Source organism: Narcine bancroftii, chromosome 7 (genome assembly GCF_036971445.1).
Source record: "Narcine bancroftii isolate sNarBan1 chromosome 7, sNarBan1.hap1, whole genome shotgun sequence".
Classification (NCBI taxonomy): Eukaryota; Metazoa; Chordata; class Chondrichthyes; order Torpediniformes; family Narcinidae; genus Narcine; species Narcine bancroftii.
In genome coordinates, this window is record NC_091475.1 from 104292524 (window position 1) to 104307440 (window position 14917).

The window sequence follows — 14917 nt, forward strand, 5'->3', positions numbered from 1 at the left end:
GTGGTTAGTGAAGACCTTGAATTGTCTAAGTATTGGAAGTGCCTGACCGCTAGGTACAGCACCAGTAGCTCCCGGACAAAGGTGCTGTATTTAAGTTCAGGTGGCTTGAGGTGCCTGCTAAAGAAGGTTGGGGGGTACCATTGCCTGTTGAATAGCTGTTCGAGGACCCCTCCAACCATTGTGCTGGAGGTGTCCACCATGAGGCAGTCAGCCCCATCGGCCTGGGGTGAACCAGAAGGATGGCGTTAGCCAGGGTGTCCTTTGCCTTCTGGAAAGCCTCAGAGGCCTTCTCGTCCCAGGCAACATCTTTATTTTTCCCTGCCATGAGTTGCTGTCAGTATGAATCGTTGCTAGAAGTTAATCATACCAGCAAACTCCTGCAGCAAAACCTCAGGTTTTGTGAACAGCCTCCGCCTTCTCGGGCAGTGGTTTCGCCCATACCTGTCGATCTAATTCCCCAGGAAGTCAACTATGTCCTGTCCGAACTGACAGTTGGCAGGTTTGATGGTCAGCCTGAACTGCAGACGGGTGAGTAGTTAACTGAGGAGGACCGTGAGCTCTGTATGGCTGGCAATAAGGATATCGTCCAAGTAGATGAACGCGAATGGGAGGTCCTGGCCCATTGTCATCTTCAGTCGCTAAAAAGTCTGAGCAGCATTCTTAAGCCCGAAGGGCAACCTCATGAATTTGAACAGGCCGAAGGGGGTGATTATGGCGGCTTTGGGTATGTCCTTGGGGTGCACTGGGATTTGATGATAACCCCTGATTAAAGCGACCTTTGCAAACACCCATACCCCTTGTAAGTTGGCGATAAAGTCTTGGATATGGGGCTTGGAGTATCTATCCGGTGTGTAGCCTCATTGAGGCATAAGTAATCACCACACGACCTCCACCCTCCTGCTGCCTTTGAAACCATGTGTAGAGGGGAAGCCCAGTGGCTGTGCGACCGCCACACTATCCCCAACTCCTCCATTTTAAAAAATTCCTCTTTGACGAGAGCAAGTTGATTTTGGGTGGGGAGGCAGCGCACCCTGGCATGGAGCAGGGGGCTTTCGGTGAGGATGTGGTGCCTTACCCCATGCTTTGGTTCCACAGAGCAGAATTGTGGCACCACAATTTCAGGGAACCCGGCCAGGATGTGCGTATAGGTGTTGTTAGAAGCTTGGCAGAGTCGAGGTGGAGGGCCAGTAGTTTGGCTTCCCCCAGGGGTATTGTTTTAAAAGTTCTGGCATGCACCAAACACTGCCCTTTCAAGTCTACCAGCAGGAAGCGGGCACACAGAAAATTGGCTTCCAGGAACAGTTGTGCCACTGCTGCGACAGTAAAAGTCCACTTAAATCGGTGGCCAGGAAATCGTAGGGGCACAGTGCAGGTGCTGTAAATTGCATAAAGGTGCTGTTTGCTGCCCTCAGTTCTGGGACCAGCTTGGCGTTCCAGGTGTTGTAGGCTGTGGGGGCGAAGGACACTTATTTCGGCATCAGTGTCCAGGAGGAACTGCCTTCCCAACAGAGTCCCACATGTTGTGGAGGCTGTCACATTGGTCAACCGCCGCAGCCATTAACGATGGTTGGCCATGCCGTTTCCCGGAAATATGCAGGGTGGGCGACATCGATGGGCCCCCGCACCCCATTGTTGATGATAATAGCAATATGGCTGGGTAAGGGGGTCCACTCGCCTTTCCATCTGCTGTGGTCTTTTTGCGGCTAAGGTTGGGGCTTGACAATCTGTTCCACTAAGGTGCCATTTTCTTTCTTTGCTATCCAGAGCACATTTGCCCAGGCTGGGACTTTCCTCAAGTCGTTGGAGTCCTCTTTGGCGAGCAAGAGTCAGATATCCTCGGGCAGTTGCTCCAGGAAAATCTGCTCAAAGAGCAGATAAGGCCTGTGCCCCTTGGCAAGTGTGACTATCTCGCTCGTGAGGGCAGATAGGGCCTAGTCCCTCAAACCGTCCATGTGCAACAATCGGGCAGCATGCTTGTGCTGTGATAGCCCAAAAGTGCAGGTTAGTAGCTCTTTGAGGGCACCATATTTACCTTGCTCTGGAGGCTGCCCTAGAAAATTGATGACCCTCGCTACCCTTTATGTTCACTCCTTGTCTCTGATGACAGGAGTTATGTCATCGCAGGACCGGCCTCCGATTGGCCGTGGTCCTGCCGTGCGGGAGGTTACACGGGATGACGGCCATTGGTCCCTGCGGGAAGTTACACGGGATGACGGCCATTGGTCCCTGCGGGGCCCTCGCAATCGCTGCATTCGCCAGTTATTTTGTGAGCTGGATTACGACTCAATTCATGGGCTGCTACACTTACACATTTTCCTTAATTTGGCACTTGCATTATTCCAATATATACAAACACAGCATTTCTAAGCCAAACAATCACTGTGGAATTGCTTTATTTGTATGATGCTGCCCTAATAGGTCTTTAATTAACCTAAGACACATTTAAGGGACAAAGAATGTTTCTGGGCCTCTTTCACGCAACTGCTTCACACTCCTTAACTTGCACTGTTAATAAACCCAAGAGCAAGTTGGTTGCCTGCCCTCAGCCAATCAATGCATGTTCTGGAAGGTTCAAGGAGGCTGGTAGAACACAGATTCTTGTCACATCCTACTCATTTACTGCAATTCTCTATCTCCTGTCTCTCATCCAATTTGAATGTGCAATCTTCAACGTCGTGCTTCAAATTTAACCAACGATCATAAATCAAATATCTTTTGGAAGTCCAAATGAATAATATTCACTGACATTTGCATTTCCGTAATGGAACTTTGAACTATTTTGAAGTGACTGTCAGGTATCAGCTATCCTTTACAAATGTTGAGTTTTTCTTTGGCTTGGCTTCGCGGACGAAGATTTATGGAGGGGGTAAAAAGTCCACGTCAGCTGCAGGCTCGTCTGTGGCTGACCTGTCCGATGCGGGACAGGCAGACACGATTGCAGCGGTTGCAAGGGAAAATTGGTTGGTTGGGGTTGGGTGTTGGGTTTTTCCTCCTTTGCCTTTTGTCAGTGAGGTGGGCTCTGCGGTCTTCTTCAAAGGAGGCTGCTGCCCGCCAAACTGTGAGGCGCCAAGATGCACGGTTTGAGGCGTTATCAGCCCACTGGCGGTGGTCAATGTGGCAGGCACCAAGAGATTTCTTTAGGCAGTCCTTGTACCTTTTCTTTGGTGCACCTCTGTCACGGTGGCCAGTGGAGAGCTCGCCATATAATACGATCTTGGGAAGGCGATGGTCCTCCATTCTGGAGACGTGACCCATCCAGCGCAGCTGGATCTTCAGCAGCGTGGACTCGATGCTGTCGACCTCTGCCATCTCGAGTACCTCGACGTTAGGGGTGTGAGCGCTCCAATGGATGTTGAGGATGGAGCGGAGACAACGCTGGTGGAAGCGTTCTAGGAGCCGTAGGTGGTGCCGGTAGAGGACCCATGATTCGGAGCCGAACAGGAGTGTGGGTATGACAACGGCTCTGTATACGCTTATCTTTGTGAGGTTTTTCAGTTGGTTGTTTTTCCAGACTCTTTTGTGTAGTCTTCCAAAGGCGCTACTTGCCTTGGCGAGTCTGTTGTCTATCTCATTGTCGATCCTTGCATCTGATGAAATGGTGCAGCCGAGATAGGTAAACTGGTTGACCGTTTTGAGTTTTGTGTGCCCGATGGAGATGTGGGGGGGCTGGTAGTCATGGTGGGGAGCTGGCTGATGGAGGACCTCAGTTTTCTTCAGGCTGACTTCCAGGCCAAACATTTTGGCAGTTTCCGCAAAGCAGGACGTCAAGCGCTGAAGAGCTGGCTCTGAATGGGCAACTAAAGCGGCATCATCTGCAAAGAGTAGTTCACGGACAAGTTTCTCTTGTGTCTTGGTGTGAGCTTGCAGGCGCCTCAGATTGAAGAGACTGCCATCCGTGCGGTACCGGATGTAAACAGCGTCTTCATTGTTGGGGTCTTTCATGGCTTGGTTCAGCATCATGCTGAAGAAGATTGAAAAGAGGGTTGGTGCGAGAACACAGCCTTGCTTCACGCCATTGTTAATGGAGAAGGGTTCAGAGAGCTCATTGCTGTATCTGACCCGACCTTGTTGGTTTTCGTGCAGTTGGATAATCATGTTGAGGAACTTTGGGGGGCATCCGATGCGCTCTAGTATTTGCCAAAGCCCTTTCCTGCTCACGGTGTCGAATACCTAGTGTCGCCGAGAATATTCTCCCAGAATCACAGTGCGGCTTTCGCGCAAACAGAGGAACCACTGACATGGTCTTTGCCCTCAGACAGCTCCAAGAAAAGTGCAGAGAACAAAACAAAGGACTCTACATCACCTTTGTTGACCTTACCAAAGCCAAATGTTGAGTAGGGTTGAAAGAAAACTACAGATGCTGGAAATTTGAAACAAAAAATGCTAGAGTACTCCATATGCTAAGCAGCATTTGTGGAAGAAAAAAACCAATAAACTTTTTAGGTTGCAGTGTCAATAACCTGAAACCACATGTTTCCTTCTTCTAGAGATGCTGCCTGTCTGAATGTTTTTTTTTGTTTTTATTCCTAATTCAAATGCTTGCTGTCTCTTTATGATCAATTGCAAATTTCAAAGCCTTTGAAACTCACTTCATTCATAGACTTCAATAATTTCCTGACAATATAAGCTAACCAGTCTACAAGTCCCTAAACACAAGATTTCATAAATCCATAAGGGATTGTTTCTGAACCGAAAAAGCATTTGAAAATTATTTGCAATCTGCCTCGATAGGTAGAGAGAGAGGAAAAAGATAGCAAATGATAAGCAAATAAGCTAAGATACGCCTGGCAATTACATTAGCAATTCTCCTGAACTCAGGACAACTCAAAACACTTTGAAATAATTTTTAAGTCTGGCTTTAGTCACAACAGTAAAGAAATTATGTAGATATTTTACACACAAGGTGGCACTGACAGTAATTAAATAAACGACTAACTAAATTGTTTTGCCATTTCTCGTCAAGGGCAAATGTTGACCAAGGCCTTTGCTCTTTAATCAGTGTTACTTGATCTTTTGGGCCAAGCAAACGAACTTCAGTCTCACAAAACTTTTTTAAAAAAATAAAGGTTTGTTCAACTTTACCATATTTAGCTCACTCCATTCATTGATTGTGCTTTCTTCCACATTTATTGATTTGGGATGATCTGGCTCCTCTCTCATATTTTGTTGAACACTTTTCTTAACTTCTTCCACTTGGTCATCAAGAATTGTTGGTTGTTCCTCATTAACACTCTGTACAGTTTCAAAAGTATCTTCCACATTATCACAAAACTTTGGTGTGGATTCAGTTACAGGCATCAAGGGTACAAAAATATCAGAAGGAAAGAGTTCATTTTGCTGCAGTGTTTCACTGGTATCAATGACTTCAATGAAGCTGCCTAGACATGAAAATATGTGTCATTTTCTGGGACACAAAATAGTAAAAGGTGCAGAATCAATAATTAACTAAGCTCATTGGATTCCACATTAATTTAACTTGGACAATGTGAAGTGAAGCATTTTGGGAATTTAAACCAGGACAAGATTTACACAGTGAACGACAGGGTCCTGGGAAGTATTTCAGAGTAGAAAGACCTAGGGTACAAGTATGTACTTCCCTGAACATGGCAACTCAGATAGAGAGGGTATTAAAGAGGCATATAGCGCACTTGCCTCCATCAGATAGGGCATTAAGTACGAGTTGAGGATGTTATATTACAGCTATTCAAGTTGTTGGCAAGATTGCACTTACAGAACAGTGTATACCAGTGGTTCTCAACTTCTTTCTTTCCTCTCACGTACCACTTTAAGTAATCCCCATGCCATCAGTGCTCTGTGATTAGTAAGGGATTGCTTAAAGTGGTATGTGAGTGGGAAGGGAAGGTTAAGAACCATTGTTCTAGACCCAAATGTTACTGAAATATTTTGCTTGAGAAAAATCGTCATTGGCCCACTTCCTTTGGAGTTAGGAAACCGTGCACATAACGAGTCAATTAGGTAAGATTGAAACAGTGGCTTTCAAACCTTTTCTTTCCACTCACATACCACCTTAAGCAATCCTTTACTAATCACAGAACACTTATGGCAGAGGGAATACTTAAAGTGGTATGTGAGTGGAAAGAAAAAGGTTGAGAACCACTGGTGTTTACGTTCTGGTTGACATACCATTGAAAGGCTGTGATTAAGCTAGAGAGGGCAGAAAAGATTCACACTGATGTTGTCAGGATTGGAGGGCTTGAGTTACAAGGAAAGACTAGATAAGCTAGGACTGTTTTCCTTGGAGAGAAGGAGGCAATGTTGACCTGATATAGGTTTATAAAATCCATGAGGGGCATAAATAAAATGTATAGTCCCAGTCCCAGGGTAGAGGACCCTTAAACTAGAGAGGATAGGTTTAAGATGAGATGAGATCTAAGGGAATGGCTTTTCCAGAGGATGTGAGTACATGGAAGAAACTGATAGAGGAAGTAGTGGAGATGGGTACAATTACAAGGTGTAAAGTATCTTTGGACAGGCACATGGGTAGGAAAGACAACACAAGCAAATAGAAATACCCCATGTAGTCTCCTTGGATGTTTGAGCTGAAGGGCTAGTTTACAAGCTGAACAACTCTTCCAGACTACATATTTTTTGGAAGCAAAGTACATGGTATCTCTAAAATATCACAACTTTGATGCCTTTGAAAATAGAAAATAATCACTTTCACTAATTATCACCTCAAGCAAAATAACTCAATATGAAAAACTACATTTTTAGAAAGGAAAAAAACAATGTACTATCATCATTGAAACACTAAATTGATCAAGGCCAGAATTCAAAAGGGTGAAGAACTGATCGATTATAAAGATAAGTTACAACTTAGTGGTAATAGTAGATCAAAGTAAAATCTCAAGTGACATGTTAAAAGTTTTCAATAAACTATATTGGAACCACAGAACATTACAGCACAGAAACAGGCCTTTTCGGTCTTCTAGTCTGTGCTAAACCATTTTTTTACCTGGTCCCACTGACCTGCACCCTGTCTATAGCCTTCCATACCTATCCCATTCATGCACTTGTCTAAATTTCTCTTAAATGTTAAAATTGAGCCTGCATTCGCCACTTCGGATAGAAGTTCATTCCATACCCCCAACACTATCGATGCGAAGAAGTTCCCCCTAAACTTTTCCCCTTGCACTCGTAACCCATGTCATCTGGTTTATATCTCACCTACACTTAATGGAAAAAGCTTATTTACATTTACTCTGCCTATACCTTCATAATTTTAAATACCTCTATCAAACCTCCTCTTATTCTTCTATGGTCCGGGGAATAGAGTCCTTACCTGTTTAACCTTTCCCTTTAATTCAGTTCCTGATGTCCAGGCAACATCCTTTTAAATCTTCTCTCCACTCTTTCTATCTTTCCTATAGTTAGGTGACCAAAACTGCACACAATATTCCAAATTTGGCCTCACCAAAGTCTTTACAACTTTACCATAACATCCCAACTCCTGTACTTAATACTTTGATTTAAGAAGCCAATGTCCAAAAGCTCTTTTTACAACCCTATCCACCTGTAATGCCACTTTCAGGGAATTATGTATCTGTATTCCCAGATCCCTCTGTTCTACTACACTCCTCAGTGCCCTACCATTTACTGTATATGTCCTTTCTTGGTTTGTCCTTCTAAAATGCAACATCTCACACTTGTCTGCATTAAGTTCTATCTGCCATTTTTCAGCCCATTTTTCCAGCTGGTCCAGATCCCTCTTCAAGCTTTGAAAATTTTCTTCGCGATTCACATCAACTTCAATCTTAGTGTCATCTGCAAATCTAATGATCCAATTTTCAACATTATTATCCAGATCTCTGATATTCAGGTAGTCCCCAACTTAGGATGGAGTTCTGTTCCGGCACTCCCATTGATAATAGCATGACTCTATTTCAATCTCTTGACCTCATTTAGTTTACACAATTTAAAAAATTACCCTCAGAGTCACTCTGGCCTTCATCCTTTGCAGATTTTTTCTGTTCTCCAAGGGATTCTTCAACTATGTTTTGTTTTTCGTCTTTAGAAGAAACATTCTTCAACTCTAGTTCTCCTTTTACCTGTGCTGGGAAAGGCTTTTTCACACCATGATCTAGCTGAATGACTTGAGCACTTTCCATTCCATTGCTTGTCTCAAGGAATTTAGATGTTCCAAGTGGATGAATAAATTTCCTGCTATACATTGCAGCATTTACATGCTCTTTCACATCTTCATAAGTTTGAAAGTTTATCTGCTCAATTTTCTGTTCATTATTAATCATTTTGGTTACATCTCCTGTAGCAACATTATTTTTTTCTACTGCAGGAAGCTTCGCTTGCACATTGCAATCATAATCATTTGCAGGTTTCATACATTTTCTTTGTGTGGTCTTTGGACTTGATGGCATTTCAAGCTCACAACCACTGCCAAATACTTCTTGATCTTCAAGCTCATCATTTGAATGACAGCTTCTGACTATTAGTTTTCCATTGTCCTTTGCAATGATTTTTTCTTCATTTTCTTCTAAAGCTTGCTGAATGGCTTGACATGTCCTTGGTGACAAACTTAAATTTTTTGAAGTAGTACCAACTGAATACTGGGTGCTGCTACACTCAGGTGGAAATAATTTATCTTCTTCGGACTGGATTCCATCATCTGAGTCACTCTCTATCAGGGCAGCTTCAATAGCAATCATTGTTCTTGGAGAAGGACAATCATTTGCATCCGCACTTTTATTCTCATTTGTGGTTGTGCTTGCTATTGGAGGTGATATTGTTCTTGAATATTGCAAAAGCTCCCGGACAGCATTTGGGCATGTCTCTGCATTAGCTGAATTGATAATTTTCTCTGGGGTGTTCATTTTAGTTTTTTCTGTATCTTCACTGTTTTTGGATTGAATTCCTGAAAGGTAAATCAATATTTTAATTTGTGTCTTCTGCCATAAACCCATGTATGGTTTGTTTAAATAATATCCATTATTGTACAACGATATTGGTCAAATTTTCAGTGTGATTATTTAACAAGCCGAATAACTACTAATGACTATATAATAGGAATCAAGTGGAAAAATCCAGATGGTGACAGAAGTATTCTGATATTCCGATCCTCCAAATCCCACAATTTTTGTCAATTAAATCTATGTAAAAATCAATGTTAAAATTAATTCTTATATTTAAAATGAGTGGCTAACTGATTTAAGACAGATAATCACTCTCCAGCTCTAAAATTACAAGCTGAAGGCTCCTCTTAAGGAAATGCAATTATATTTCTACAAAGATTACATATTTCTAATAGATTTTCACTTTTAATTCCATTATTTTAATCTTTATTTCACCTCCTTACAAATACTACATTTCCTGCTTTGAGACTTGTAATTGATTTTGAGGACTTTGTTAAATTAAGGAAGACAAGATGGGGTGTTATTCCTTTAATGGCGACAACAAAATGCTGGTCATTATTTTTAAAAAATGCGTATAAACAATAGATACTGCTGGTTGGATCAATTTTTTTTCTTCAGTTGGCAAGGCAAAAGTACTTGGAATTCAAGATGGTGACTTTCACAAGCTGATCAGGTACATGATGAGATGCATACACATATACAGCATCATCACTGATCTATTGTTCCCCTTTAATTGAATGGATGTAGTTGCAACCAATTCTAAGAAGATGAGAAGTTCTGTAAATATAAACCAGAAACAACTCAAAACTAGTGTTGTGAGTTTTAATTTTCTGGCACCCATTTGCAGACGTGGACATTTACCCCCTCCATAAATCTTCGTCCGCGAAGCCAAGCCAAAGATGCACAACAATAAAAGGATAATTTCCTACTAGGAAGCAGCTATACACAATGATACACATTATGAAGAACTCATCTAGTCTGCTCCGCCATTCAAATCATTGCTGAGTACTTTTCCTCACAACCACATTTTCTTTCGTTTTCCCAGCAACTTTTGGCATCCTGACTAACCAAGAACCTATCAATCTCCACTTTAAATAAACTCATGACTTGGCATTCAAAGCCATCTGTGGATTCACTACCTTCTGATAGAATAACTTTATCCTCATTTTTTTTCTAAATGGATGACCTTTCATTGTGAGGCTGTGCCCTCAGGTCCTCAACTTTCCCACTACTGGAAACATATCCACATCCATTCTATCCAGTCCTTTCAATATTCTGTGTTTCAATAAGATCCCCACTCAATCTTCCAAACTCCAGCAAGTACAGGCCCAGAGGCATCAAACATTTCACATACATTAACTCACTCATGAGCCCTCTTATGGCACATTCTTCTACAGACAAGGGGCACAAAACCACTCACAATACTCTTAATGCTGTCTGACCAACACCATATAAAGCACCATCTTTGCTTTTGTAATCTAATCCTCTCAAAATGAATGCTAACATTGCTTTTGTCTTCTTTACAACAGACTCAACCTGCAAATTAATCTTTATGGAATCTTGCACGAGACCTCCAAAGTCCTTTTGGTCCTCCACTTTCTAAATTCCTATCCCCATTTAGAAAAAAAAAATCTATTTCTTATTTCCTTCTCTACTCAGTATTTCACCTGTCAGTTCTTTGGCAGTTTTCCTAACCTGTTCAAGTTCCACTGCAGACTCTCTGCCTCATCAACACTCCCCATCCTTCCAGCTAACTTCCTATCATGTGCAAACTTGCCATGAACCCATCAATTCCATTGTCCAAATTGTTTTCATACAACATGAAAAGTATTGGTACCCAACACTGGCCCCCGTGTAACACTACTGTTCACTCTTCTTTGGCTTGGCTTCGAGGACGAAGATTTATGGAGGGGGTAAAAGTCCACGTCAGCTGCAGGCTCGTTTGTGGCTGATAAGTCCGATGCGGGACAGGCAGACACGGTTGCAGCGGCTGCAGGGGAAAATTGGTTGGTTGGGGTTGGGTGTTGGGTTTTTCCTCCTTTGCCTTTTGTCAGTGAGGTGGGCTCACTAGTCATCTTGAAAATGGCCCCTTTATTCTCACTCTTTGCCTTCTGCCAGTCAGCCAATTGTTTAACCATGCTAGCTCATTGCCTGTGTTACCATGGGCTCCAATCGTGTTCAGCAGCCTCATGTGCAGTACCTTGTCAGAAGGCTTTCTGAAAATCCAAGTAAACAACATCCAGCATCTCTCCTTTGTCTATTTTGCTTACTACTTACTCACTCAAATAATTTCAATAGATTTGTCAGGCAAAAATTTCCCTAAAGGAAACAATGATGACTTCAGTCTATTTATCTTGTGCTTTTAAGTACCCTGAAACCTCATTCTCAATAAGGGGAAGGCAATGATGTTTAATTCTGGGTGATGCAAGTGTATAATATTAATATGTTAAGCATTTAAAAGGTTTGAAAAGATCACAATAAAGAAAAAAGTTGAGTGTTTACATTTGTAAGAATGGAAGTGATTCATCCATTTCAAATACGGATTGCTTTTCCTTTTGTGCAAATTTCTATGCATATTTCCACATGTATAAAGTGGTGATGTAAAGAACAAGTTAGAAAATATGTAGAGGGTGAAGGGGAGAAATTAAACTGGTTTGACAATCAGGCTACTGTGACGGATTTGTGTTAATATTAATATTTAGGTATACAGTATAATATCTATTTCTTAATAAAGTTATTTTGGGGATTGGATTCAGGGGAAACTTACAAACACGCATAATTACACTTGAAGAGTCCTTTGAGATGGCAGCTGGCAGGCCTCAGAGACCATTTGTCTGCTTATTCATTGTTCTGCTGGATCCCTGTTTGCTTAAAGAGACAGTGTGACTACAATAGGTGTTTGCTTAGAAGCATCTGCATACATGTACAGCCATTCTGCTGGCTCAGCAGACAATTCAGAGTCATATCCACTCATGTTTTTGGAAGAGTTGAAACTTCAAAAGATAGCAATGATGTCATATCACATGATTAAAGACATTTTCAGAGAACATATTACTGAAACAGAGGATTTTGAAAACAGAAGAAGGTGCTTGATCATCCTGTAAGTCACACAGGATTGAAATGCAGTAACAATCCTGTGGAGAAGACTGCTTGTGTTCTCCTTATGAAAAGAAGGAACACTGAAAAATTGGTTTTGAAGAATTTAGCCACTTCAGCTGGCTCTTTGAAAAGGGACAGTTTCAACGTGACAACCCTTGCCAGGGTTTGTGAAATCATCATGGAAGAAAAATACATTTTGAAATTTCCATGCAAGAGAGGAAAATAATTTGTATGAAGAGACAATTCTTTGAAAACAACTCTACAAGAAATTAGTGAGTTTGAGAAGTCTGATGCCTCACACTTACTTCATAATTGCTTTTGAACAGTAGTAAAGGCTTTGAGTTTCATCGTAAAAGCTTTCTGAGACTGAACTTTAAAAAACATCTCCAGAATTAAGCTTAATGGTTTGGGTTTTGCCACACTGTTTTGAAGATACTTTTGTCTTGGTGAATTTCTATTGCTGATGGTTTGGTACATAACACTACAGACAAAATGGCCTCTCAAAACTTCTGGTCCTCTATCACAGAGGTCATAGATGACAACAAGAGGGTGAATCTGGAGTCTGAACCAGCCAAATACCCTGGAGCAGCTAAGAGACTCCATCCGTTCCTTTGGATCAAATTAACTCCTGGAAGCGACAGCTTACCAATTGAGTTGTACATGGCTCTGTGGGACTGGCTGGGCCCAGATCTGCTGGAAGTATACAATGCTATGCACCTGGCAGCCAGCATGTCAGACTCCATGAGGAGTCTTCAAACAGAAGGTGAAGAAGGAGGATATCAGGAATTGGAGACCCATATGAGTGTTGAACTTTGACTACAAAATCCCGACCAACGCCATCACCAATCGAGTCAGGTCTGCCATGGGGAAAGTGATCCACCCAGATAAAACCTGTAGAGTTCCAGGCAGGAAAATCTTGGACAGCTGTGTGCTGCTCGAGACACCATCAGGCCAGCAATGTGAACATCTGCCTGGTCAGCTTAGACCAGGACAAGGTTTTCAACCAGATATCGCACATGCTTTCCAAAATGAGCTTTGGGGAGGGAATCTGAAATTGGGTTAAACTGCTCTCCACAGACACCTGTAGTGCAGTCAAAATGAATGAGTGAGAGAAACAGTTAGCTTCCTCTATTAAGTTGGAAGTCAGGCTCTAGTCTATTTGTGTGATGCATAGAGCTCTTTGCTAAATCCATCAGAAAGAACAAAGGCATAAGAGGAGTGACATTGCCTGGGAGTGGAGGCACTCAGATCAAGGCCTACCTGTACATGGGTGACGTCACAGACTTTTGTTCGGACACATGATCAGCCTGCAGACTGATTAGCATCTTTCACTTGTGAATTTGCATGGGTCATCTACTGCATCTGGTGCTCCCGTTTTAGTCTCCTCTACATCAGAGAGAATAGACTTAGACCAGATTGTTTTGTGAGCTCCTCGGCTCTGTGTGGATCTCCCAGTGGCCACGCATTTCAATTCCCTATCCCATTCCCTTGACTGTCCACGATCTCATGAACTGCCAGACTGAGTCCACCCATAAATTTGGAGGAATAATACCGCATCTTCCAACGGGCACCCTCCAACCAGATGGCAATAATATCGACTTCTCTGGCTTTCATTAAACCGCATCCCCCCCCCCCACCCCCGCTTCCCCTGTTGTGTCCTTCCATTTCCTGTCCCCTTTTGCAAGGACATGATAAATTCATTCTTACCTTGTCCCTCATCATATCCAATTAACCCCTTTTGTTGGTCTGAATTCCTTCCCCATTGTTTAAATTCTGAGTCTTTCTGAGACTTCTAGCTTATTCAAAGAAGAAGGGCTCAGGCCTGAAATGTCGGCAATATATCTTTGTCTTCTATATACGCTGAAAAGAACAGCTGAGTTCCTCCATCATTTTGGTGTTTTTATTGATTAGCATCTGTGGCAATTTCGAGTTTGCATCAGAGTCCCAGGGTAAACCAGAAGAGTGAGGCCAAGATTGAGGTCTGACCAGTCCACCATGCACGTTACAATCAGATCTGACTACCTGGTGTTGCGATCTGGCTTTGCGGGACCAAGGAGTGCAACAAAAAAATGGTTGTTGTGGGTCGCAAAAGTCCACCAGAAATTGGGCCTGTGGCCACGAAGCTCCTCCAGGGAACTTGGTTCATCGGAAGTGGAGTACTCTCAGTACTGCTGGATGTGGCATAAGTGTGGCCCATCCCCCGCACCTCCACCCTGTTGGTCACCAGAGCAGTATTCCGGTTCAAATGGAGATCCAAGATGGAAGTGGTCTGAAGAGTTACCATGTCACTAATGGACGAACCTAACATGGCCCTCATCCTGATGACCACCTTCATGTGTGGCTGCATCAGGCTGTGCATGGATGCAAAATACAAGGGCACCAAAGGCTGCTATGTGTTGAGGTTCTACCTGTCCAAGGTGTTGTGAAGGATGGGCCTGGACTTTGCCACATCGTCCATCCTTTGTAGAAAAGATTTTCCAAACAAACACAAGGCTATTAGGCAGCGGTCAGTACAGTATGTCCTTCAGACATTGAGAGATGAGGACTCGATGGGGTGGTTCGCAGATCAGACATTCAGGTTATCTGGTGGAGTGCCTCCTCTCAGTGCTCACAAACAAGCACCAGGACTTGGCCTGGATAGTGGTGAAAGGAGCTCTCCCAGTCAGATCCTTCCTGTACAACTAGAACATCCACACTACACACGTCCCCTAGATGACTGTGGATAAGGGGAGACAATCGCCCACCTCCTTGCAGAATGCATATTGGTTCAAAGTGGAGAGGGATACAAGGATCCTTGTCATGGTTCATTCCAAACAGCAGCATGATAGAGGACAATATGATCTACGAGCTGTTCCCAGAGATCCACAAACAGTCAGACATCCAGAACAGCCGAAAGACCATCAACTTGGTGGAAGAAGCACCTTGGTCTG

At 42.9% G+C, this 14917-nt stretch overlaps 1 protein-coding gene across 4 annotated transcripts in view; it reads right to left on the minus strand.

The window, feature by feature from the left end:
* Positions 1-14917, minus strand: part of ercc5 (excision repair cross-complementation group 5) — a 72188-nt gene that overhangs the window by 25110 nt on the left and 32161 nt on the right. For all 4 annotated transcript variants that reach the window (XM_069890682.1, XM_069890681.1, XM_069890683.1 and 1 more), the window contains exons 9-10: positions 7949-8890; positions 5083-5378 (exon numbers count right to left, since the gene is read on the minus strand). In XM_069890682.1, coding sequence (XP_069746783.1) covers positions 5083-5378; positions 7949-8890 — 1238 coding nt within the window. The remainder of the gene's footprint in view (positions 1-5082; positions 5379-7948; positions 8891-14917) is intronic.